This window comes from Nannospalax galili, unplaced genomic scaffold (genome assembly GCF_000622305.1).
Source record: "Nannospalax galili isolate Female #2095 unplaced genomic scaffold, S.galili_v1.0 scaffold1212, whole genome shotgun sequence".
Classification (NCBI taxonomy): domain Eukaryota; kingdom Metazoa; phylum Chordata; class Mammalia; order Rodentia; family Spalacidae; genus Nannospalax; species Nannospalax galili.
The window spans coordinates 135,336-161,774 of record NW_008331994.1 but is presented as its reverse complement, the minus strand read 5'-3'; the positions used below and the strand labels follow the sequence as shown (position 1 = coordinate 161,774).

Below are 26,439 nucleotides of genomic sequence, written 5' to 3'. Positions count from 1 at the left end.
ATTATAAATATTTTTTCTTTTTTTTATCCTTAAAACAATGTTATATGTAAAGCTGCAAAATAAAATTAGAATAAAACAATAAAATAATAATTGCCCTATGGATTTTAGGGACTATGAAAGGATAGATAACTTTCTTTTTAGTTAAAAAATTTAAAATTATTTATTATTATTTAATGTTTTGATTTTATGTGTATGTTTTGCTTGCCTGTATTCTTATTTTGTGTGAATGTATTTGCTTGCTGCCACAGAGGTACTGGGAATCAAACTCAGGTCTAAACCTGCAGAACTAACCCTGCAACACCTTCATCCTCTAGCCTCGAGAACCAGAAGACAGATTTCTCCTTTTTGAGCCCTGCAGTCTATGCTCCCTTACAGGTACTCAAGGAAGCTAATAGGATTAAACTTCAGATGTGCTTGAAACTCTCCATTCTTTGTATTTCCTCCCTTTTAAAAGAGATGCATTTAGGGGTTGGAGAGATGGCTCAGTGGTACATGCACATAGTGGTTAACAACCATCCATAACTCCAATTCCAGGGGAGTCAACGCCCTCTTCTGACCTCCACAGGCATTACATGAAATGGGTGCACTTATACACATGCAGGCAATACACTCATGCACATAAAATAAAAATAATAAATAAAATATTAAAAAATAAGAGATGCATTTATTTTTATTGTGTGTGTGCCTGCTTGTATGTGCACCGTGTACGCACAGGTGCCCTCAGAGTCCAGAATAGGGTGTCAGAGCTTGTGGAGCTGGAGTCACAGGCAGTTGTGAGCTTCCCAGTGTGGAGGATAGATAGAAACCAAATCCAGGTTCTCTGCAAGAGCAGCAAATGCTCTTAACGCTTGAACTATCCCACAAGCCCCTTCCTCTCTCTTTCTTCTCTAGAAGTTGTATTCTTTGGGACTATGAATTATACAGAGGTTAGTTCAATGATCTATTGAGGGGCCAGTGTGTGCCAGTAATCCTGTGCTGAGGGTGAAAAACAAGAAGTCACTTCTACTTACTACCCAAAAGGCCTTTACGGAATATTACAATGACAGATGAGTAAACATAATTTAAATCCAATGTATAAAATGCTGTGACTCAATATCTGTAAGACATTTTGGCAACATAGAAAAAGAAGAAGGTCATTCTGAGGATTCAGAGATATTTTCTGAAATAGATAATATCTCAGCTGCATTGTTTTGAAAAAAATTTTTTTGGTCTTTTTGAGACAGGGTCTCCCTGTAGCCCCAGCTGTCCTGGAACTCACTATGTAGACCAGGCTGGCCTTGAACTCACAGAGATCCGCCTGCCTCTGCTTGCCGAGTGCTGGGATTAAAGGTGTGCGCCACCATACCGGCTTGTTTTTAAATTTTTCATTACATTTAGTCATATATTTATTGGGGGGGGCGGTTGTGGAATTCAGAGGATAACTTGAGAGTGTCAGTTCTCTCCTTCCACCATGTAAGACCCAGGGATTGAACCCAGGTTATAAGGCTTAGCAGCAAGAACTTTATTCACTGAACCATCTTGCTGGCTCTAGTTTTTTTTTTTTTAATTTATGTTTTATTTTATTCATGGAGGCATTAAGACAGGCACAACAGTTAGAAGCCAAGACTCATTCTATTTAGACAAATCCAGCATGAAAGATGGATTCCAAAGTAAAGAGGATGGGGCCAGCAAGATGGCTCAGCAGGTAAAAAAGCTTGCCATGGAAGCCTAGAGACTTGAGTTTGATCCCTGGAACCCACATTTGCACATCTCCCCACTTTCACACACCATGCACTCTCTCACATACAATAATAATAATAATAATAATAATAATAATAATAAATAAAGTAAGATGAGAAGAGTCAAGAGGATCAGTTACAAGGCTGGAACAGAAGTCCAGGTGAGAGTTTTCTGAACTAGAGAGGAGAATGGGAAAGGGGAAAACTCAAGGACACCTACGAAGAGAACTTGGGTTTACTTGCCACTTGGTTGACCTGGAAAGGTCGAGGTTGTTTCTTAGGTGACTGTGTGGTGGGATGTGATTTACCAAGATGGGAAATTCTGGAGGAACAGTATGGTGGAGGGAGAACGCACTGACTGGAGAAGCTAAGATGCCAGTGAGTGGCTCTGACCAGGTAAGTCTGAAGTTCTGGGCTGATGCTACTGAAGTCATCTGCTGATTGGCCATGGCTAAAGCCTTAAGAATGGAATGACGTGGACAAACGTGGAAGTATAAGATGGAATCCTGGGCAGGAGGGAACACCAAGATTTAGGGACTAAGCGAAAGAACAGGTGCTTATGCAGGATGTGGTGGCGCAAGCCTTTAATCTCAGTACTTGAGAGGCAGAGGCAGGAGGACCTCTGTGAGATTGAGGTCAGCCTGGTCTACACAGAGAGTTTCCAGACAAGTGGTGCTACAGGGAGACTCTCTCAAGAAAATAAAAAAAAGAACAAAACCAAAAAAGAAATAACTAGGAAAATGAAGCGGTGAGTAGCAGTATAGCCAGTAAACCTAGCACCTGGGAGGGAGAGGCAGGAGGGGTCGCTGCACGTTCAAGCCAGCCTGGAATACATTGCAAGACCCTGTCTCCAAACACCAATCAATCAATAGACACAACAAGAAAATTATTATAGAAGACAAACCATGAAAACAGGTGAAGAAGGCAGGACAAAAAGTGAGAAGTGAGGTGTGAGTACTCTCAATGACTCTCTGTACGTAGTTATAAGTGTTTATCACAGTCAACTTCACAGTCATGTACTCCAAATCCTGACTTAATCAAATTGGCCATACCTGTTTTTCACAAGCCAGTAGTCTTTCCCATCAAGGTTTCCATAGCCAACCACTAGTACACCATGGTTCACATTCTGTGTGCAGGTGGGGTCATCGTAAACACCTGAGAATAAAACACGGGTGAGAGAAAGAGGTGGGTGCAGCAGGACCACAGAAGAGACTTCAAAATTCCATTCCTTTCTATTAGGCTGTCTTGGAGATAGGGCAAAGTTAATTAAAATTTTAGGGACATACACACATGCCTGTGTTTAAATGATTTAGACTTTGTAATTCTTTGACACTGATCCTATATTTGTCACTTTTCTTACCAAGTTTGGGAACAATCCCTAGTTCCCTCAATCCATAGTAGTAGTTATATCTACTCACATTTTTATAATTATCTGACTCTATATACAAATGAATTGTATTTCTTTGTATACATTAAAAATTTTGTTTTGAGTCTTTTCTAAATTAAATGTTTCTTAATATATTATAGCTTTCTACTTTATATAGTACAGTGCTCTAGATTTAGAGGGTATTTAGAACTATGTTATTCATCTTTGTATAATTGTGTATATGTGTTTAAAATTATTTATCTTTATTTTTAATATTTTATTTAGTTAAATTTATGTTTATGTGTATATTGCCTGTGTGTAGGTAAATGCACCCATGTCATGCAATGCCCATGGAGGTCAGAAGAGGCTGTCAGATCCCCTGGCACTGGAGTTATGGACAGTTGTTAGCTGCCATGGGGTGCTGGGATTTGAACCTGGGTCTTCTGCAGGAACAACCATTATTCTTAACCACTGAGCCATCTCTCCAGCCCTGAAACTGATTTTTTAAGCTGTTTGTTTTTGAGGCAGAGCCTCACTATGTAGCCCAGGCTGACCTCAAGTTTCTTCCTGAATGCTAGGATTACAGGCATGCTTACCAAGCTCAGCAGCAACTGAGTTTTTGTATATTGGTTATGTGGCCTGCAACTTTGCTAAACTAATTTCTTGTTCTTTTTTAACATTTTATTTATTTTTATTTTATGTGTATGACTGTATTGCTTGCATGTGTGTAAGTGCACATATGTGTGCAATGTCTGAGGCGGTCAGAAGAGGGTGTCAGATTCCCTGGAACTGGAGTTACAGATGATTGTTAGCCACCATGTGGGTGCTGAGAATTGAACCCTGGTCCTCTGCAAGAGCAGCCAGTGCTCTTAACCGCTGAGGATAGTGCATCTGTTTTTACCACTTCTGTAGAGGAAGAAGGAGGGACGGCTGGCATCTATGCCCACAGACACAGGTCCTTTATTGGCCACAGCTTCTTTCAGAGCATCTTCACTGCCATAGGGAAGCTCGGTGTACCTTGAACACGTGGCAGCACGATTTTTTGAGTCGTAATGACATTTTTCATCCTGTAAAAAAACAAGTATAAAGTCTACTGTAGTTTCCTTTATAAATTAGCAATTCCCTAAATCTGGATTTCAAATCTGATTTTCCCCTTTTCTGTAACTTTTTCAAGTATCTAAGACTCTCTCTCTCTCTCTCTCGGTTTTTTTTTTGGATTTTTTTTAAAGAGTCTCAAGCTGGGGATGGTGATGCATGCTTGTAATCCAAACACTAGGCCAGCCAGAGGTATCTGAGACCCTGTCTCAAACACACAAGAGTGAGAGGAAGTGGGGTTCTCTGTAGCTCAAGCTAACCTTGAACTCAAATTAATCATCTGCCTCCAGCCTCGTAAGTGTTGAGATTACAGGCATCAGCCACCTTGCTCAGGATTGGAGAGATGACTCATGAGTTAAGATTACTGGCTGCTCTTATAGAAAACCTGGGCTTGCTTCCCAGCACACACATGGTGACTGACAACTGCCATTAACTCCAGTTCCAGGGACTCCAATGTCCTCTTCTGGCCTCCATGGGCATTGAATGCACTGGTGCACTTACATGCAAGCAAAACACTCATATCCCTAAACTTTAAAAATTATAAAAAGAAAAAATCAAACTGTCCAAGTCCCAACACTTTCAGGTTTTATAAGCAACAGAGGAAAGATGAGCCTGATAACAGACATGCAATCCTAGCACTTGGAAGGCAGAGGTAAGGAGGATTCCAAGTTTGGGGTCAGCTTTGGCTACATATTGAGAACCTGTCTCAAAAGACTAAGGGCTTGGCATACAGCTCAGCCGTAAAACACTTATCTAGCATATGCAAGATCCTGGGTTCAATACCCAGCATCAAAGAGAAAACAACATCTTATTGTTCTTAAGTTGTGAGTATCTTCATCCACACAAAATGTGCCAGGACATTGTCTCCTCAGATTGTGAAGTATATTTTAGGGTAATATTCTATCATAAACTCTAAAACTTCAAAATCTTTTTGATAATGTAATGCCTGCAAGATGGTCTACAGTTAATATAATAAGGAAACTACTTATTAGTGCACTTCAGGTGGGAAAAAAATCACTTAGAAAAAGGGATTTAGGGGCTAGAAAGCTGGCTCAGCAGTTAGGAGAACTGGCTGTTCTTGCAGAGGACCAGTGTTCAGTTCCCAGCATACAGTGGGAGCTAATAACCATCTACAACTCCAGTACCAGAAGATCCTAAGCTGTCTTCTGGCCCCTACAGGCACTGCATGCATGGGTGTACTTGCATGCATGCAGGTAAAACACTCATACCCATAAAATAAAAAATAAAATAAAATAAAAACTAAGGAAAAAAAAAAGGTTGGGTGTGGTGGTACATACCTTTAGTCCCAGCACTCAGGAGGCAAAGGCAGGTAGATCTCTCTGAGTTCTAGGCCAGCCTAGTTGACATAGTAAGTTGTAGGCCAGCCAGAGCTACATAGTAAGACCCTGTTTCAACAATTCAAAAATAAAAAACAAAAACAAAAAAAACCCAACACACACACACACACTCACGAAACCACCACCACCAAAAAAAAAAAAAAAAAAAAAAAAACAAACAAACAAAAAAATGCACCAAAAAGGGGAGAAGCTGGGATTGTGTGGCACTAGCCTTTAAACACAGCACTCAGGAGGCAAAAGCAGATGGATCTCTGTGAGTTTGAGGCCAGCCTGGTCTACATAGCAAGTCCCAGGACAGTTAGGGCTACATAGGGAGACATAAAAAAAATTGTGGTCCAGCAAGATGACTCAGCAGGTGAAGGCTCCTGCTGCCGAGCCTGACAATCTGAGTTCAATTCCTGTGAACCACGTGGGGAAGGAAACAACCAACTCCTGCAAGTTGTCCTCTGATGTCCTTACATATGCCAAGGCACCAGCATGCAACACCCAAAAAGAAATAAAAATAAAATTTAAAAAAAGAGAATTTGCTGGTGGGAGAGGGGTTCTGTAAACTGAAGTTTTTCTCTTTTTCTTATGTTTAAAACTATATCAAAGCTGGGCATGGTAGCACATGCCTTTAATTCCAGCACTTTGGAGGCTGAAGCAGGTGGATCTCTGTGAGATCCAGGCCAGCCTGGTCTTTATAGTGAGTTCCAGGCCAGCTGGGGATTCACAATAACCCTGCTTCAAAAAGACAAAACAAAACAAAAAAAAAAAAAAAAAACACAACTCCCCCCCGCAAAACAACAAAAACCTATATCTAATAATTCTATTATAGTGTTACTTAATATGTAAGTTATATTTCTGTACATAAAAACATTTAAAATTTTTATTTATTTTTGTTTTATGTGTATGATTGTCTTGCCTGCATGTATGTAAGTGAACCCGAGCATGCAATGTCTGTGAAAGTCAAAAGACGCCATAAGATGCCCTGGAACTGGAGTTAAGGATGGTTGTTAGATGTCATGTGGGTTCTGGAAACTAAATGGGTATCCTCTGCAAGAGCAGCCAGTGTTCTTAACTGCTGAACCATCTCTCTAGCCCCAAATAAAGTTCTGGGGTTTTTTGTTTTTGTTTTTGAGACAGGGTCTCCCTATAGGCCCTGCTGGCCTGGAACTCACTATGTAGAACAAGCCGGCCTCAATCTCAGAGAGATTGGCCTGCAACTGCCTCCTGAGTGCTGGGATTAAAAGTGAATTTGCCACCAAGCCCAACTAAAGTAAAGTTGGGTTGTTTTTTTTTTTGTCTTTTTTGAGACAGGGTCTCCTTGTAGCCCCAGCTGTCCTGGAACTCACTATGTAGACCAGGCTGGCCTCAAACTCACAAAGATCTGCCTCTGCCTCCCAAGTGCTGGGATTAAAGGTGTATTTTTAAAGGAGGTTACAAATTTATATTTGTTGAATATAAAAATATGATTTTTAACTTCATAATAAGAAAAGAGGTTGAACCAAAACAATAGTGGTTATGGCAGGGAGTTTTGAGCAGAAAGCTTTTTTTTTTTTTTTTTTCCGGTCTTTTTGAGACAGGGTCTCCCTGTGGCCCCAGCTGTCCTGGAACTCACTATGTAGACCAGGCTGGCCTTGAACTCACAGAGATCCGCCTGCTTCTGCCTCCCGAGTGCTGGGATTAAAGCCATGCGCCACCACACCCAGCTAAGCAGAAAGTTTTAAAAAATTCATTATTATTACATTTCTTTATGTGTATGTGGAGGTCAGAGGACAACTTGAGGGAATCAGTTCTTTCCTTCCACCACTTGGGTTCTGGGAGTTGAACTCAGGTTGTCAGGCCAGAGACAGGCAGATCTCTGTGAGACTGAGGCCAACTGGGTCTAGATAGTGAGTTCCAGGTCAGTTGGGGATACAGGGGGACCCTGCCTAAACAAACAAACAAACCAAGAAGAGAACTCATGAGACCTAGAGAGCTCTTGGAGCTTCTCTCTCATATGCATGAAGACACATGCATGAACACAGCTCTCAGCTCAAGCAGCTGTGTTGGTGGTCAGTGCAGTTAGGGAATGAGGTCACTGGAAGTATAAAGAGTTTGCTCATGACTCACCTTGGCTTTGTAGGGATAAGAAGCTTCTGATTCAATGCCACTGTTATCAATGATGTATTGGAAAGCCTCGGTCATGAAGCCCCCATTACAGCCTTTGTTCCTGTATTTTTCAGTCGCACAGTCCACCAGGTTCTGTGCACTGAGGGACACCAGCTTTCCTGTTTTTAGCTTTACCTGTGCTTCTAGGGCACCCACGGCACTGAAAGCCCAGCAGGCACCACAAGAGCCCTAAAACAGAAAAGGACACAAGGCAGTCTCAGAAAACCTCTAAGGTTGGTTTCTGTCACACAAGTAGGACAACTACCATTTCTCAGTAGTTCCCAGGAAGGGCTCAGAGCTCTCCACCATGGCTTCCTTCTCCTTAGACAGTGGGAGTGAAGACTAACTGTTCTCTAGGCAGGGTACAAGCCTGGTGAGGATTTGCAAATGGCTGAATTTGGAGCACAGTAGGAATTTCAAATATATTGATAGTTTTCACTGAACATGTGCCAAATCCTACCTATCTTCACCTACAGGGAGACAAAAAGTGATTACAGAGGTGATAGAATGGCTTTAGTCCAGCTGACAGGGGACCGGAGGGACAGACAGCGGCACTTCCAATTTCCATGGTCAAAGGGCTCACTGTATTTTATATTGTAGAAAGGAACCTACCCTGTACACATTGTAATCAGTGCAGCCCTGACACACTGCTTCTGGTCTGTTTTTCAGAGTCACCCTCTAGCCAGGTGATGCCACAGGAGGAATGCAAGGCTCTATGGCCTTTGGGAACACACAAACCCAACTACCCAGAGAGAGATACACACGCAATGAGAAAGCTCAGGAGAGGACAAGGAGTCAAGCACAACATGAATCACAGACAAGGCTGACCTCCTGACCAGAGAGCCAAGACTCAACTTTGGAGTAACTGACTGCTTTTGTTTCCATACCCTTGAAAGCCTGCTGCCTAGAGATGAGCTGTAAGACAGATTTCTAGAATGTTCATCTGCTGCCTTCTCAGTTCACCACCTTTCAGAATAATGTACAGTTTAAAGATTCAATTCCTGTCTCTGCTCTATCCCACAAGATGCCTAAGCATAAGAGCTTTAATCGTAGCTAACTGTTCTCTGACATTATCACCCTTAAAATTGAAAGATGATTCATTTTTATTATTTATTTATGTGTGTGTTTGTGCCAAAAGAAGGTACTGGATTCAAAGGAGCTGGAGTTATAGGAAATTGTGAGCTGCCCAATGTGGGTGCTGGGAATTGAACTCAGGTCCTCTGGAAGAGCAAGCAGCAAGTGTTCTCAACCCCTGAGCCAACTCTCCAAACCCATCCTTAGAATTTTTTGATCAGAAAATATTTTGTAGGCTGAGCATGCCAATCATACATCTGATAAGGAGCTAAATATCCAAAATATGAGGGGAACATAGTTTGGTTATGTATGCTGTGAGTTGGAGGCCAGCCTGGGCTACATATATAAACCAAAAAAAAAAAAAAAAGAAGGAAAAGAAAAAGAAAATGTACAATTTAGTTGGGAAGACAGAAATGACAAAAACAGCTAGAAAGTAATGTAAGAGACAATAAAATTCACTATCAAAGTATGGGGCTAGACACAGGAAGAGAGCACTTGACGGAGGGTGCAGAGGCCTGGGATGGTAACACTCACCTGGGCTTTCACTTCAGTGACACAGCCCTTCTCTCGCCAGTCCATAGAATCAGGCAAATTCTGATTAGGGTATGACTTGTAAGTGACATTTCTCTGCCACTGGCTGGGAACCCTGAGAGAGCTCATTAAAGACATTACTTCTTCACTGGTCTATAAGGCAAATAAATAAACCACTTCATTTATACACTTTAAATTTTTTTATTACATCTATTTGTTTGTAATGGGGGTGTGGTGGTACATGCCTTTAATGCCAGCCCTTGGGAAGTAGAGGCAGGAGGATCTCTGTGAGACTGAGATCATCCTGGTCTACATAGTTCCAGGTGGGCTGGGACCAGAGAGACCCTGTCAAAAAAAAGTGTGTGTGTGTGGTGTATGCATGGGTGTATGGACTCTCCTGTGTGCTTCTGCATGTGGTGGCCAGAGGCCTACTTTTATTGTCTTTTTCCATCACTCTCCACCTTATTTTTCAAGAAAGAGTCTCTCACTGAATCCACACCGCTTTCACTATACTGGCCATTGAGCCCCCAGGGTTATTCCTGTCTCCACACCCTGGTGCAGCAAGTGCTTTACCAACTGAACCATCTCCCGGCCCTGGTTTTTTACTTTATTTTTAAGGTACTGTGACTCTTATTTGATTTTACTTTATTTATTTATTTTATTTATGTGTATGAGTGTTTTGCCTGCATGTATGCAAATGCACCATGTACATGCAATGCCCACAGAGGTCAGACGAGGCCATCATATCCCCTGAAACTGAAGATAAGGATGTTGTGAGCTGCCACGTAGGTGCTAGGAACTGAACCTGGGTACTCTCCAAGAGCAGCAGCAAGTGCTCTTGACTGCTGAGCCATCTCTCCAGCCCAGAGTATTGTGATTCTTCATTTTGGCTGCACTATAAAGTTTTGTGTCATAGAACAGAATGTAAAAACTGATGAGGAAGTTGGAGGTGCAACTGACTTGAGCCTACTTAAATACAGACCCTGAGTTTGATCTCCAGCACAAAAAACATGATTATGATACCAAGTTCCCATGTGCCCCAGTAAGAAAGCAGTTGGACCATATTAAATTGTCAATTTAGACTGAGATAAATATAGCAACTTTCTCCGGGCGTGGTGGTGCAGGCCTTTAATCCCAGCACTTGGGAGGCAGAGACAAAAAAAAAAGCAACTTTCTACAAAGACTTAGACAATGCTTTCTAGAATTCATTAACAATAAGAGCAATAGTATTGAGTGATTTTTAAACTTTCCTGTAAAGAAGGCATTTTTAGGCTGGTGTGGGGGCACAGCCCTGTGATTTCAGTACTCTGGAGGTAGAGGCAGGCAGAGCAGGGGATCCAGGTCATCCTCAGCACCATAGAGAGTTCGAGACCAGCTGGAGCAACATGAGATCCTGTTAAAAAAGGAAAGAGAAGAGACAGGATTTTTTTTTTTTTTTCAAAGAAACTGGTCACACAAAATCCCAGCCTAGACATAGGGAAACGTTAAGAAATCCTAACCCAACCTAAGGAGCTTTTGGCAATTGATGGCTGGTGGGATATGAGACAGTGTCTTACAGGGATAGGGCTCTTGGTGGGCCCGTGGATGGACCCACACTGAAGGACATTTGGGGACACAACTACACTTGAATGTATTTATACTTCCAATCCAGTAAGGTTTTTCTTTGAATCTGCTCTGTTTTCAAGTAGTGTTATTAAGTGCATGAACATTAAACCTTACTGAAGAATTAACCTATTCATTAGGATGTAATGATCTTTTTAGTACTGGTTAATATTCCATGTTAATAACCTCTAATAATTACTATAGCTGATCTGGCTTTTATTTGATTAATTGCCACCGTCTTCAACAGCAGGCAAGTACTTTATAAAATGTAAATTATTCAGATTTTTTAAGAGTCTGAGGAGGTTCCTTTCTTTTAAAATAATATTTTAGAATTCTAGAGTGATTTTTTTTCATTTAGAACTTTAAAATTATTGTTTCACTGTGCTCTGGCTTATTATGTTTCTTTTCTAACCTGTAAGATACAGGTTGGGGAGATGGCTTAATGGGTAAAGTGCTTGCTGTGCAAGCATGATGACTTGAGTTTGGATCCCCAGAACCCACATAAAAACAAAAAAAAAGACTGTGTGGTGGAGTGCACCTACAACACTGGTGCTAGAGAGGTAAGAACAGAAGTTCCTGTGGGTATTTGGCCAACCAGTCTAGCTAGTCTAGTCAATTCTTGAGCTCCAGGTTCAGTAAGAGACCCTGCCTTAAAAAAATAATGTGGAGGGGCCAGAGAGCTGGTTCAGCAGTTAAGAACACTGGTTATTCTTACAGGACACCCAGTTTGAATCCCAGCACCCATATGGCAACTAACAACCATCCATAAATCCAGTTCCAGGGGATTCGATGCCCTCTTCTGTCCTCCACATGGGTGCACTTGCATACATGCAGACAATAAACACACATAAAATTTTTTAAAAATCAAAAACATTTTTTTAAAAATGTGGTGAGTGACAGAGGCAGACACCTGATGTTGACCTCTGGCCTCCACATGCACAGAGGCTGTGCATCCATGTGTTTATACATAATACATCAAATAAATAAATAAATAAATAAATAAATAAATAAATAAATAATAAGCAAATAAATAAAATGACTTTTCCTCTTCAGCCTGCTTTAAGAATTTATCCTTGGAGCTGGAGAGCTGGCTCAGTGGTTAAGAGCACTGGCTGATCTTGCAGAAAATTGGAGTTCAAATCTCACCACATGGTAGTTAACAGTTGTCCATAACTCCAGTTCCAGGGTATCTAATGCTCTCTTCTATCCTCTGTGGGCACTGTATGACATGGGTGCACTTACATACATACAGGCAATGCACTCATACACTTAAAAAAATTAAAAATAAATAATTTTTTTTAAAAAAAGAAAAAGAAGCTGGGCATGGTGGCCAATGCCTTTAATCCTAGCACTTGGGAGGCAGAGGTAGGTGGACCTCTGTGAGTTCAAAGCCAGCCTGGTCTACATAGTGAGTTCCAGGACAGCTGGGGCTACAGGGAGACTGTCTCAAAAAGACCAACAAAAAGAAAAAAAGAAGGAATTTATCTTTATCATTGGATCTTGGTAATTTTGTTTTGTTGTCCTTTGTGTGGTTTGCTGTATGTTCTCTGGGCTTGGAATTCACTCAGTATCTTGAACCTGTGAGTTGGTTTTTTTAAATTAGCTGGGGAAATTTTTCAGCCATTATTTCCTCTATTTCTGTCATTCATTTTCTTTCCTTCTAGGATTCCAAAGAAAAACATCCAAGAGGGCCAGCAAGATGGCTCAGCAGTTAAGAGTGCTTGCCTCCAAGCCTAGCTGAGTTTGATCCTCAGAACCCAAATGGCAGAGAGAAAGAAACAAATCCTGGGAATTATCCTCTGACTTCCATATGTGCAATGTGGCACCTATGCCCCTCACTACACAATAAACAAACAAACAAACAAATAAATAAATAATAAATAGCCAGGCGTGGTGGCACATGCTTGTTGTCCCAGCACTTGGGAGGCAGAGGCAGGCGGATCTCTGTGAGTTCAGGGCCAGCCTTAAATAAATAAATAAATAAATAAATAAATAAATAAATAAATAGTTTTGTTAAAAAACAGAAAGAAAAAACTAGTCAGAGTAGGGCTAAATAATTTTTTCACTTGTTTAACTACTTTGTGCATATGTATGTGGGCACTCATGTGCCATAGCACATGTGGAAGTCAGAAGACAGCTTGAGGGAGTCAGTTCTCTCCTTCAATCACAATGGACCCAAGGATCAAACTCAGGTTGTCAGGCTTGGCAGCAAGTACCTTTACCCCCTGAGCCACCTCGTTGGCCTCCTTTTTTTCTTTTTCTTTTTCTTTTTTGGTCTTTTTGAGACAGGGTTTCCCTGTAGCCCCAGCTATCCTGGAACTCATTATGTAGACCAGGATGGCCTTGAACTCACAGAGATCCGCCTGCCTCTGCCTCCCAAGTGCTGGGACTACAGGCCTGCACCACCACACCCAGCTTGGCCCCCTTTTTTTCTAAATAAGAAATATCTGATCTCCACACTTTCATGACTATCCCAGATTACTCTGCTCCTGCTCCTGAGCAGTCAGATGAGTTATCCAGAACACAGTCCACTCCACAGTCATCTACACTCACAGACCTAGCTGAGATTGCCCACCTTGCACACTGGACCAGCCTGGAATCACCCTGTTCCTCAAAAAAAAAAAAAAATCCACAGTGAGAATCTGAAGCATATACCAATTATTATTCATACCTGATCTGAAATCAACTAAGCTATGAAAACAACAAAAACAGAACCAAATGTGCATTCAACAAAGGGAGTCTAGAATTTTGTATCAGATACACAACCAACAAAAGTCTCTATACTCAGAAAAAACATAAACAATAATGAAAAATAAAGATAATATGTCTCCACTAAATCCCACTAGTCCTATAGAAATGTTCTATACTGAAACTGCCGAGGGGAATTCCAGGACACAGAACTTAAAACACCATAAACATCAAAGAAATAAGGACCTTAAAGAATATACAAATAAATACCTCACACTCAAAGAGGATAGGAGAAACCCCTGAGTGAAGCTCAAGAAAATACAAGGAGGGGCTGGAGAGGTATCTCAGCAGTAAAAAGCACTTGCTATTCTTGCAGAGGACCTGAGTTCCATTCCTAGCACCCACATGGAGCTGCTCACAACCACCTGTGTCTCTAGCTCCAGTGGATCCAATGCCCTCTTCTGGTCTGTGCAGGGACCAACATATATGGACACACGTAAATAAATAAATAAAATAAATGTATACATTTTTTTTTTGGTTTTTTGAGACAGGGTCTCCCTGTAGCCCCAGCTGGCCTGAAACTTGACCAGGATGGCCTCGATCTCACAGAGATCCACCTGCCTCTGCCTCCTAAGTGCTGGGATTAAAGGCATAGACCACCATGTCCAGCCCAAAATAAATATTTTTATATAAATATGGGCTGGAGAGATGGCTCAGTAGTTAAGAGCACGGGCTGCTCTTTTAGAGCATCTGGGTTCGATTCCCGAAACCCACATAGCAGCTAAAATCTGTCCTTAACTCCATTTTCAAGGGAATCTGATGTACTCTTCTGACCTTCGTGAATATTGCATGACACGGGTGCACAGGTACACTTACATACACATAAAATAATAAAAATATTTTTCAAAAAATACATCTGAATGAAATGACAAAGACAATTCAAACTGGAAAAGTGAATTCAGGAAAGAGAAAAATATATTGAAAAAACTGCAAACTGAGATAACAATAGAATTGAAAAATGCAATAAACCAATTAGAAAAGTCAGAGGAAAGTCTTGCCAGCAGAATGAATCAAGTAGAAAACAGAATATCAGGACTTGAAGATAAAGTCAGGGAATTGGACCATTCAAGCAAAGAATTTGAAAAAAAATTAAACACAGGAAAGGAATATGTAGGAGCATATCAAATCAACAAATGATAGGAACAGAAGAAAGAGAAGAATCCCAAGTCAGTGACATAGACCAGATCTTTAACAAGATTATAGAAGAAAACATCCCTAAATTAAAGAAAGACACCCATACAAATACAAGAAGCACACCAAAGAGGACCAGAAAAAAACTCTGCATGGCATATCATAGCAAAACCATTAAATATGTAAATATACAGAACAAAGAGGAAATTGAAAGCTGCAAGAGAAAAATCAAGAAGTTACATACAAAGGAAAACCTATTAGAAGAGCAGCTGATTTTTTTTTTTTGAGACAGGCTCTCATTATGTAGTCCTGGTTGTCCTGGAACTCATTATGTAGACTAGGCTGGCCTCTAACTCAGAGATATATGACTTATCCAAAGTGTTTGGATTAAAAGGGGCATCATCATGCTCAGCAAAAGATTCAATGGAAACTAAAAGCCAGAAGAACCTGGAGCAATGTACTCCAAGTTCTAAATGACCAAAGATGCCAACCCAGACTATTTTACCCAGCAAAACTATCTGCCATAATTGAAGGAGAAAGAAAACCCTTCCATGGTATAAACAGGAGGAAAGAATTCATGTCTACTAAACCAACCCTACAGAGAATACTGGAAGCAATACTACCGACTGCGGAACAGAATAAGCACAGCCAAAAGGCTACGAAAAGAGAGCAAATGAAGCCATAATTATGAAAACACAAACTAGGACTAAGATCACAAACAGAAAATAAAAGAACACTAACCAACACACATCTTCAATAATACTTGAAATATCAATATGGCCTCAACTCCTCAATCAAAAGACACAGAGTAGTTGAATGGATTAAGAAACAAAATCTGGGCAGGGCATGGTGGTCCATACCTTTAATCCAGCACTTGGGGAGGCAGAGGCAGGCAGATTGCTGTGAGATGGAAGCCAGCCTGGGATGATCTATATAGCAAGTTCCAGACCAGATGGACCCTGTCTCAAAAAAAAAAAAAAAAAACCACCATCTTTTTGTTGTCTATAAGAAGCTCTTACCTTAAAGGACAGGTACCACCTTAGATTGAAAAGATAAAAAAAAATATTCCAAGCAAATGGGACCAAGAAACAAGCAGGTGTTGCTATTCTAATATCTGATAAAATAGACTTTGAACTAAAATTAATAGGAAGAGATAAAGGACGATACTGCATTCTGATTAAAGGAATAATCAACCAAGAAGACATTATAATCATAAACATATGCGTACCAAACTCTGGCACACAAAATTTCATAAAAAGAGTACCATTAGACTTCAAGACACAGATTAGCCTTAACTCAATAATAGCAGGTGACTTCAGTACCTGACTTTCTCCAATGGACAGGTCATCTGGACAAAGAATAAATAGAAACATCAGAATTAAAAGATTTCATACATCAAATGGCCCTAGCAGGCATCTACAGGATATTCCACCCAAGCACCAAAGAACACACATTTTACCTAGCAGTCCATGGAAGTTTCTCTAAAATAGACCACACACTTGGATACAAAACAAATCTCAACAAATACAGAAAAATTGAAATAATTCCATGTGCGATAAAGCTTAAAATCAACAGCAAAAAAATCTCACAAACTTTCAAGAACTCATGTAGATTAAACAACACTCTCCTGAATGAGGAATAGGTCAAAGAAGAAATCAAGAAAGAAATAAAAGTATTTCTAGAATTAAATGAAAATTAAAACATAACACAAAACCTCTGGGACACACTAAAAGCAGTCCTAAGAGGGAAACTTATAGCTCTAAACTCCTACATTAAAAAAAAAAAAAAAGCAAAAGTGCATGAATAAATGACTTAATGATACAACTCAAGAATCTGGAAAAACAAGAACAAACCAAACCCAAACCCAGAAGATGAGAAGAAATAATAAAAATCAGAGAAGAAACCAATGAGATAGAAACAAAGAAACCAGTGCAAAGCATCAATGAATCCAGGAGCTGGTTCTCTGAAAAGACAAACAGATCAATAGACCTTTAGCCTAACTAATCAAAAGAAAGAGCAGATCAAACTCAACAAAATCAGAGATGAACAGGGAAACATTACAACAGACACCAAAGAAATCCAGAACATTATAAGGGAATACTTTAAAAACCTATACTCCAGTTGCGGGGCATGGTGGCGCACGCCTTTAACCCCAACACTTGGGAGGCAGAGGCAAGCAGATCTTTGTGAGTTTGAGGCCAGCCTGGTCTACATAGTGAGTTCCAGGAAAGCTGGGGCTAGAGGGAGACCCTGTCTCAAAAAGACACACACACAAAAACCTGTACGCCATTAAATTAGGAAATCTAAAAGAGGGCCAGGCATGGTAGCACACACCTTTAATCCCAGCGTTCCAGGCCAACTGGGGCCACAGGGAGACCCTGTCTCAAAAAGACCCCCCCCCAAAAAAACCCACAAAAAATCTAGGAATAAACTTAACTAAAGACATGGAAGAACTTACAATGAAAACTTTAAGTTATTGAAGGGAGAGATTAAGGAAGACACTAGAAAATGGGAAGATTTGTCATGCTCATCGATCGGTACAATTAAGATTGTGAAAATGACCATCCTATTAAAAGTAATTTACAGATTCAGTGCAATCTCAATTAAAATCCCCATGACATTCTTCATGGAAATAGAAAAAAATCCTAAAATTCATATGGAAGCACCAAAGACCCTGGATAACCAAAGCAATCCTGAGCACAAAGGACAATGCTGGAGACGGTATCATACCAGATTTCAAACTATATTCCGAGCTGTAGTAGTAAAGCTAGCATGAGAGGAGCACAAAGGCAGAAATGTAGATCAATGAAACAAAATAGAAGACCCAAACACAAGTCCACGCAATTATGGTCATCTGATGTTTGACAAGGCACCAAAAATACACACTGGAGGTAAGACAACATCTTCAACAAATGGTGCTGGGAAAACTAGATGTCCCTATCACGCTGCATAAAAATAAACTCCAAATGGATCAAAGACCTCAGTGTGGAACCTGAAACTCTGAAACTGTTAGAAGAAAACATAAGCAGTACCCTACAAGATATAGGTTCAGGAAAGGACTTGCTAAATCAGACTCCACGTACTCATGAATCAAGACCAACATTTGAAAATTGGGACCTCTTAAACTAAAAAGCTTCTGTATAAGCAAAGGAAACAACCTAGTGAAGAGAAGCCCACAAATTGGGAGAGAGTCTTTGCCAGCTACAAATATGATAGAGGATTAACTCCCAGAATATTCAAAATACTTAAAAAACAAAGAATCAAGAAAGCAAGTGACCCTATTCAAAAAATGGGCTATAGATCTAAGCAGGGAGTTCTTAAAAGAAGAAATAAAAACAGCTAAGAAGGTGCTAGAGAGATGGCTCAGAGGATATGAGTTTAGTTCCCAGCACCCACATGGTGGCTAACAGGTGTCTGAAACTCCAGTTCCAGAGGATCTGATGCCCTCTTCTGTCTTCTGCAGGTATTAATAGTGGGTAGCAGGTGTGTGAAACTCCAGTTCGAGAGGATGTCATGCCCTCTTCTGTCTTCTGCGTGTATTACACACCCAGGGACACACACACACACACACACACACACACACACACACACAGGCAAAACACTCATATACATTAAAAAAAAAGATAGCCCAACAGATGAAGACCTCAGTAACCTTGTGGGTTGTGGGTAGGAGCATAGCTGAAAAAAAATGACTAAGAAATACCTTAAGTGTTTAAAATCCTTAGTAATAAAGAAAATGCAAATTAAAACCACTTTAAGATTTCATCTTACCCCAGTCAGAATGACTAAGATCAAGAAACAATTGGCAACTAATGATGGCAAGGATGTGGAGAAAGGGGAACCCTCACTCACTGCTGGTAGGATTGCAAACTGGTGCCACCACTAGGGAAATCAGTGTGGAGAATTCTCAATAAACTAAAAATGGATCTACCATATGACCTTGCTATACCACTCATTGGCATATACCCAAAGGACTTGATTTCCTACTACAGAGATACTTGTGTTCAGCCATGTTTATTACTTCTCTTTCATAATAGCTAGGACATGGAAATAACCTAAATGTCTTTCAGTTCATGATGGATAATGAAAATATGGTACATTTATTCAATGGAGTTCTACTCAGCTACAAAGAAAAATGAAATCATGTAATCTACAGGCAAATGGATGGAACTGGAAACTGCTATACTGAGTGAGATAACCCAGATTAAGAAAAGCAAGTGGCACATGCTCTCTCATTTGTGGATCCTAGCTCCAAATCTTTAGATGTGAGTGTGTATGTATTGTTCTTCTAGAGGACTCAAGTTTTGATTCCCAGCCCTGGTGATATAGTCCCCTTTGTTTTTGTTTTTGTCTTTGCAATTTACTTTCAAATTTCTTTTGGAAACACAGTTGTAACACATGCCCAGTCATCAAATAAGGACTATTTGTGATTCACCTACCATGTCTCCCAGGTGGTTCATGCCTAGATCATATGAATGCATTCCCATGGAATGTTCTAGATTGTGAAGCATCACAAACTTTAGATTCCTTTCCCAGATGAGACGCCGCGCTCCTTCTTCATTCTGAAATATAAGAAAAATGACATAGACACTCTACAACTTGGCAAGTGTTCAACAATAAAAATAGCATTTAAAAATATTTTGTTATTATTTTTTATGTGTCTGAGTGTATTGCCTGCATGCATATGAGTGTACCCATGTCGTGCAAAGCCTGTGGAGGTCAGAAGAAGGTGTTGGATCCCCTGGAACTGGAGTTAGGAATGGTTGTTAGCCACCATGTGAGTGCTGGGATTTGAACCTGGGTCTTCTGCAAGAGCAGTGTTCCTAACCGCCATCTCTCCAGCCCGAAAATAGCATTCTTAAAGATTTTTTTTTTATTATTTGTTAATCATGTGTCCATGTGTGTCTGTGTGTGTTTATGTGAATTTAAGTACAGGTGTCTGTGGAGAACAGAAGAGGATGTCAGAGCTCCTGGAGCTGGGGTTACAGGTAGTTGTGTTGTGATCTGCCTGATATGGGAGCTGGAAACCAAACTCGGGTCCTCTGCAAGAGTAGTAAATGCTGAGCCATCTCTCCAGCCTGGGAAATGGCATTTTACAAAGCTTTCTTCTAAATGTGGATCTGTTTGGGAGCATATGAATAAATGAATGCATCCAATATGACTGCTAAATTCACATATTATCAAGTCTTGCTCTTCATTTTAAAATGTTTATTAATATTATGGTATATATATGTATATGTATAGTGAACTTCCTTCTTTTTATTGCTTGTAAATTTCTTTCTAAATATGCAAAAGTTCACTTTTGAAACTTTGTTTGATGTACATCCTTAACACTGATAAGCTCAATGTTTTAATTGATCTTTCCAAGATCTTGTCTCCTTTTCTTTTTTGTTTTTGAGACACGGTTTTGTCATGTCGCCCTGGCTGTCCTAGTGATTACACTGTAGCTCAGGCTGGCTTCAAACTTATAACAATCCCCCTGGCTTTATAGGTCTTAATAAAAAATTTATTCTCAGTCTTGAAAACAGTTTGGCCAACCATCAATTTGGTTTTTTTTTTTTCAGCAACTTGAAGTTTTTTTCATTGTCTCCCACTATTTATCATTGCAGATGAGAAGTCTGTTAGCAATCTAATTATTGTACCTCTGGTTTTTGTTTTGTTTCATTTTATTATTTTATTATTTTATTTTATGTGTATGAGTGTATTGCCTGCATGTATGTGAGTGCACCCATGTTGTGCAATGCTGTGGAGGTCAGAAGAGGGCATCAGATTCCCCTGGAACTGGAGTTAAGGACGATTCGTAGCTACCATGCGGGTGCTGGGAATCGAACCCAGGTCCCCTGCAAGAGCAGTCAGTGCTCTTAACCGCTGAGCCATCTTAAGACAGGATCTCATGTAGCTCAAGCTGACCTTGAACTTTGGATCGTTCTGCTTCCCATTCTTGAGTCCTTGTGTGACAGGCTGTGCCACCAGACCCCGTGTGTTTGTTTTGTGTCCTGTTGTTAATGAAGCCCACATTGACCTCAAGCTTGCTGTGTAGCTCAGGTTGGCTACCCTCACCATCCTCCTGTCTCCACCTACTGAGTTACATGTGTGTGCCACCACACCTGGCTCTTGCACCTCTGTTTTTAAATTGGTAGCTTTTGTGATTTTTCTCTTTTTAAAGTTCTATAGTTTTGTTACTTGTGGATGTGGGTTCTGAAATTTTTTCCTTCAGCTAGAAACTCTTGCTTTGATGACTCAGGAACTTTTTTTTTTCTGTCTAGAAACTCTCAATCAGCATCTTTTCATTTATCACCTCTCCACTGTCCCATCAAATTCTCATCTCTAGAAACACCTATCAGATGTATTTCAGAGACTCAAACTCTCATGTCTTTTGCTTTTGTTTTCAAAGATTTTTAAAACATTATTCATTCTATTTTTGGGTGCTGCTTTCTCTGAATTTTCAGTGCTATTTTCCAGATTATTGACTCAATGACTGTTTGGGTTTGTTTTTGAGGAGTTCTAATTATTTTATAATTCACTGTTCATTAATATGGCCTTTTCCTTCATGTATTTTTTTTTTTTTTGGTTTTAGGTTAGACCAGGCTCATGCAGCTGGGGCTGGCCTCAGACTTGCTCTTTCAACCTGCATTACAGGTATGTGCTACCAGGCCTAGTTGAAAGAAGTCATTTGGGTTCTATTTAAATTTTAACCATAATTAATTACTGTGTTGACAGTTGATTTTTTCCTATCCTCCAGAAAACATATTTACACAGAGTATAATGTATACAATGTATACAGTACCTCCTACAATAGCCAAAACCCTTGAGCTCCAATAAGCCAGAGGCAGCTATGGCACTGTGAGCAATCAGCAGCACCTCTCTGTCTTCATTTCACTGAGTGAGTGAGCCCAGATAACAACCTGGCTTCAGGTAGAGAGTCTGGGTAAGCTCCCCTTTTGGTGCAAGTTTTACAATAATCCTAGTGATAGACATAACAGGCATGCATAATGGAAACATCTTCAACTCTAGAGGAAAAAAGTAGAATAGGAAAAATAAATCTAAAAACTTACAGGAAGGGAAAAAAGAACAGTCACGTTGGTTGGATGGGACGATGGCTCTGTCAGTAAAGTGTTTGGTGCTCAAGCATCAGGACCTGAGTTTATGTCCACAGCACCCATGTATAAAGCTGGGTACAGTGGCACATGCCTGCAATCCCAGCACTCAGGAGGTGGAAATAGAAGGGTCCCTGAGGGGCTGGCCAGACAGTCCAGCTCCAGGTTCAGTAAGAGACTCTGCTTCAAAAAATAAGGTGGAGAGGTTGGAGAGATGTCTCATAGTGAAGAACACTGTCTGTGACAGCAGAGGATCCAGGTTAGGGTCACAGGATCCTCATGGCAGCTAATAACCTTCAGTAATTCCAGTTCCAGGGGACCCGATGTTCCCTTTTTTGGCCTCTGCCAACATTACATGACACAGGTGCACTCAGATACATGAAAGCAAAACACTCATACACATTGAAAAAAAAACAAGGTGGAAAGCTGCTGGGTGTGGTATACACCTTTAACCCCAGCACTCTGGAGGAAGAGATAAGCAGAGCTCTGAGTTTGAGGTCAGCCTGGTCTACATAAGTGAGTCCCAGGTCTCCCAGAGCTGAGCCCTATCAAAAAAAAAAAAAAAGGTGGAGACCAATTGAGGAAGACATCAATGTCTACCTCTGGCTTCCATCCACACACATATATGCACATAGACACACATACAGCAACATGCTCACATACAACAAGAAACACAAAAATGTCCTATTTATAGCTTCTGAGGGCTTGGGCTTATTAAAAACAGGAATAGCATTCACGTAGCCAGATGAAGGTGCTGGTATACTTCTAACTAGTTAACCTTTAAATTAGGGATCAGGTCCTAAATAGGAGTGAGTAAGGGTAAAATTCATCATCACTATTAAAACCATGTAATCATCTCAATAGATATGGAAAAACCATTTGACAAAACTCAATATCCTTTTATGGTAAAGTTCTCAACAAATAGCAAGAATGGTCCTCAACACAACTGCAGTAGCCAAAGGAACTCCACCTTCTCCTGGGCCAGTCCTGACTCCAGTTTGTGCCTGCTTTGGCATTTCTCCCAATCATCAGCATTCCCTAGGCAGCTGCAAAACATCCAGGGTTTTTCCCTGGCCCTGGCCTATAGCACAGACGAATAGCAAAAACAAACAAACAAACAAACAAACAAACAAAACAAAAAAACTCCAGGATATATAATAAAAACAATTTCTATGTATAACCGAAATAACTGCTGTAGCAAGGTCTTTATGACCCCTATCTGGTCCAAACTGTTATTAGGACTTTTGCGGTTTTTGGCTTTTATAAACTCTTTGGCACTGAGAAATTTTTCTGAGGCACTAGCCACTCTCAGTCACTTGCTAATCAGTAAAGGACTCCTTTCCTTTTTAACTGGCTTAAGTGTGGTGGTGGTCTATAATTCTCTCACATGGGTATAACACAAGAAAGAAGGTCATTCATGACAGGCCCACAGGTAACACTAATCTCAACCATGAGAAGTGAGGGCCACTCCTCTAGAACTGGTAAAAGAAAAGAATATCACTCTCATCAATTCTATCCATAATAGTGATAGAAGTCTTAGCTAGAGCAATTAGGCAAGAGAAAGAAATAAAAGGCATCCAAACAGGAAATTAAAAATGAAATCTGTATGGTGATTACACGGTCTTATATGTAGAAAACTCTGAAGACTTCACACACACACACACACACACACACACACACACACACGCACTGTTAAACTGATAAAACAGATTCAGAAGTTTCAGGATACAAAAACCAACCTACAAAACCACAAAAATCAGTAACATTTTATATATTTAAATAACAAAGTATTTGAAAAAGAGATTTAAAAAAAATCCCATTTATAATTATATTTTTAAAATACTAAAGGTGGGGCTGGAGAGATGGCTCAGAGGTTAAGAGCAATGACTGCTCTTGCAGAGGACCTGGGTTCAATTCCCAGCACCCACATGGCAGCTATGAACAGTCCTTAACTCCAGTTCCAGGGGAATCCAAAGCCCTCTTCTGACCTCCTCAGCATTGCACGACATGGGTGCACTCACATACATGCAGGCAATACACTCATACACATAAAATAAAAATAATAAATAAAATAATAATAAAATTTTAAAAATATTAAAAGTACTGGGGAGATGGCTCAGTGGTTAAAGTGCTTTCTATGCAGGCATGAGGACTTGAGTTCAGATCTCCAGTACCCATGTAAATGCTGAGTGGGTAGCCTGCCTGTAATTTCAGCACTCTGAGGCAGAGATGGGGATCCCTGGAGCAATCTCCTTTGCTAGACTAGCAATATTAGTGAGCTCTGGATTCGATTGAGAAACTCTGATTTGGTGAATAAGCTGGTGAGTGATTGTCTCAATGTCAGCCTTGGGCCTCTACACACATATGCACACACATGCATGCACACTGTAAATGGGAATAACTTTCCTGGGAATCACAAATTGAACTTTTAAGCAAGTTAATCATATGCTTTATGATTTAAACTATGTATTCAATCTGTTTTCCTAATGTACACTCAGCTTGTTTAAATTTAACTAGTCTTTAAGAAAAACAATGTAATAAACCTTACATTGATTTAGAATCCCAATGCAATTAACTCTTACAAGTTAAACTGAATACATAGCTTCAATCTTATTCCATATTCCCTGTTGTTACTCACATATGCCCTGACTCAGAAATAATGTATGTGTGCATGAGATGTAGTAACTAGATCTAAGACCACCTCTGAAAATAGCAATGATGTTGAAAACAATGCCTCACAGACATTGAAAGCAACAGGTGGGCATGGATTGATGACATTTGTTTGTGGTTTTGTATGTTGTTCTGGGTCAGTAGGGTCAGTGCATTAGTCAGGGTTCTCCAAAGAAACAGAACTGGTAGAATGAATATATATGTATAGAGATTTATCAGCTTAGCTCACAGGATAGAGTCCGAGTAGTCCAACAATGGCTGCACCACACTGGAGAGCCTGAGAATCCGGAGTCACTCTGTCCACAAGGCTGGATGTCTCAGTAATCCTAATCTGGCACTGAAGGTCTGACAAATTCCAAAAGATCAGCTAGTCTTCAATCTACAGCAGCAAGATGAACTCACCAGCAAGAGAGAAGGCAAGCAGCAAGAAGCCAGGTGTTCTCTCCTCTACCATGGCCTTTTATACAGGCTGCCATCAGAAGGTAACACCCACATTTAGGGTGTGTCTTCCAGCTTCAGATGATCCAATTAAGAAGATCTCTCTCATTTCAGTTAACCCCACATCCAATCAAGTTGACACCCAGGATAAGCCATCACAGTCAATAAAATAACTTTCCTGGTAAACTTTAGTTACAGATTCCTAAAGACAAAATTCCTTGCTCTTTCCCCATACTCTTAACATGCTATTCCAAAAATATAAGAGAAGACCCTTTGTTCAAGTGGAGTGACAAGGACCATTCTGAGAGAAATCAGAACACCTCAGAGCAGATTGGGCTCACTCTTGGTTAAGCTACTCCAAGAGTCAGATTTTCTTTGATGTGGCACTCTCTCACCTGTCTACACATGTGTGCACCCCCACATATCCACACGCACATATACACATACACAAACACATATGAAAAGAATATTTAGGAGTAAATTCAACCAAGGAAGTGGAAGATCAGTACAGTTGTCCCTCAGAAACCATGAAGGACTGGATCCAAGATTTCCCAAGAATACAGCAATTCTTGTATGCTCAAGTTCCTTATCTAAAATGCTGTGATCTGGGTGCAGTGGCCCATACCTATAATCCTAGTGCTCAGCAGGCTGAGGCAGGAGGATGACTGAGAGTTCACAGTCAGCCTGGGCTTCACAAGAGAATTTCAGGCCAACTTAAAATAACATAGTAAGGACTTGTCTAAGAGAATTTCAGGTCAACTTAAGATACATAGTAAGGGGGCTGGAGAGATGGCTCAGCAGTTAAGAACACTGGTTGATCTTGCAGAAGACCTGGGTTTGAATCCCAGCACCCACATGGCAGCTAACAACTGTCCGTAACTCTAGCCCCAAGGGATCTGACAGCCTCTTCTGGCCTCTGTGGGCATTGCACAACATGGATGCACTTACCTACATGCAGGCAATACACACAGACACATAAAATAAAAATAATAAATAATTTTTTAAAAAGATACATAGTAAAAACTTGTCTTTAAAGAAATCAACAAAAGTGAGGTATTTGCATATAATTTATTGACATACATGCATAAATACACATACACTTCAAATTGATCTTTAGCTTATTTAATTATTTATTTAGATTATTTAGTTATTGCTATACTGTGTTGTGCAGGAAATAATTTTTTAAGTCTATGAGGCTGGAATTGGCTCAGGAGTTAAAAGCACTTGCTGCTTTTGCAGAGGATGTGTATTTGGTTCTCAGCATCTATGTCAGGTGGTTCATAGCTTCTTGTAACCCCTTCTGGACTCCTTGAACATCTATACTCACATGCACCTACACACACACACATACACACACACACACACACACACACACACACACACACACACACACACCAAAAAGCAAACAAAGAAAACAATTTTTTTTCGGTCTTTTTGAGACAGGGTTTCCCTGTAGTCTCAGCTGGCCTGGAACTCAC

General features: G+C 40.3%; 1 protein-coding gene across 3 annotated transcripts in view; it reads right to left on the bottom strand.

Annotated features, from left to right (window-relative positions):
• The window catches only part of Ctss (cathepsin S), a 36,003-nt gene that overhangs the window by 625 nt on the left and 8,939 nt on the right, over positions 1 to 26,439 (bottom strand). For all 3 annotated transcript variants that reach the window (XM_008827078.3, XM_029560610.1, XM_029560611.1), the window contains 5 exons: positions 19,196 to 19,318; positions 9,279 to 9,428; positions 7,632 to 7,859; positions 3,986 to 4,151; positions 2,771 to 2,873 (listed from right to left, as the gene is read on the bottom strand). In XM_008827078.3, coding sequence (XP_008825300.1) covers positions 2,771 to 2,873; positions 3,986 to 4,151; positions 7,632 to 7,859; positions 9,279 to 9,428; positions 19,196 to 19,318 — 770 coding nt within the window. The remainder of the gene's footprint in view (positions 1 to 2,770; positions 2,874 to 3,985; positions 4,152 to 7,631; positions 7,860 to 9,278; positions 9,429 to 19,195; positions 19,319 to 26,439) is intronic.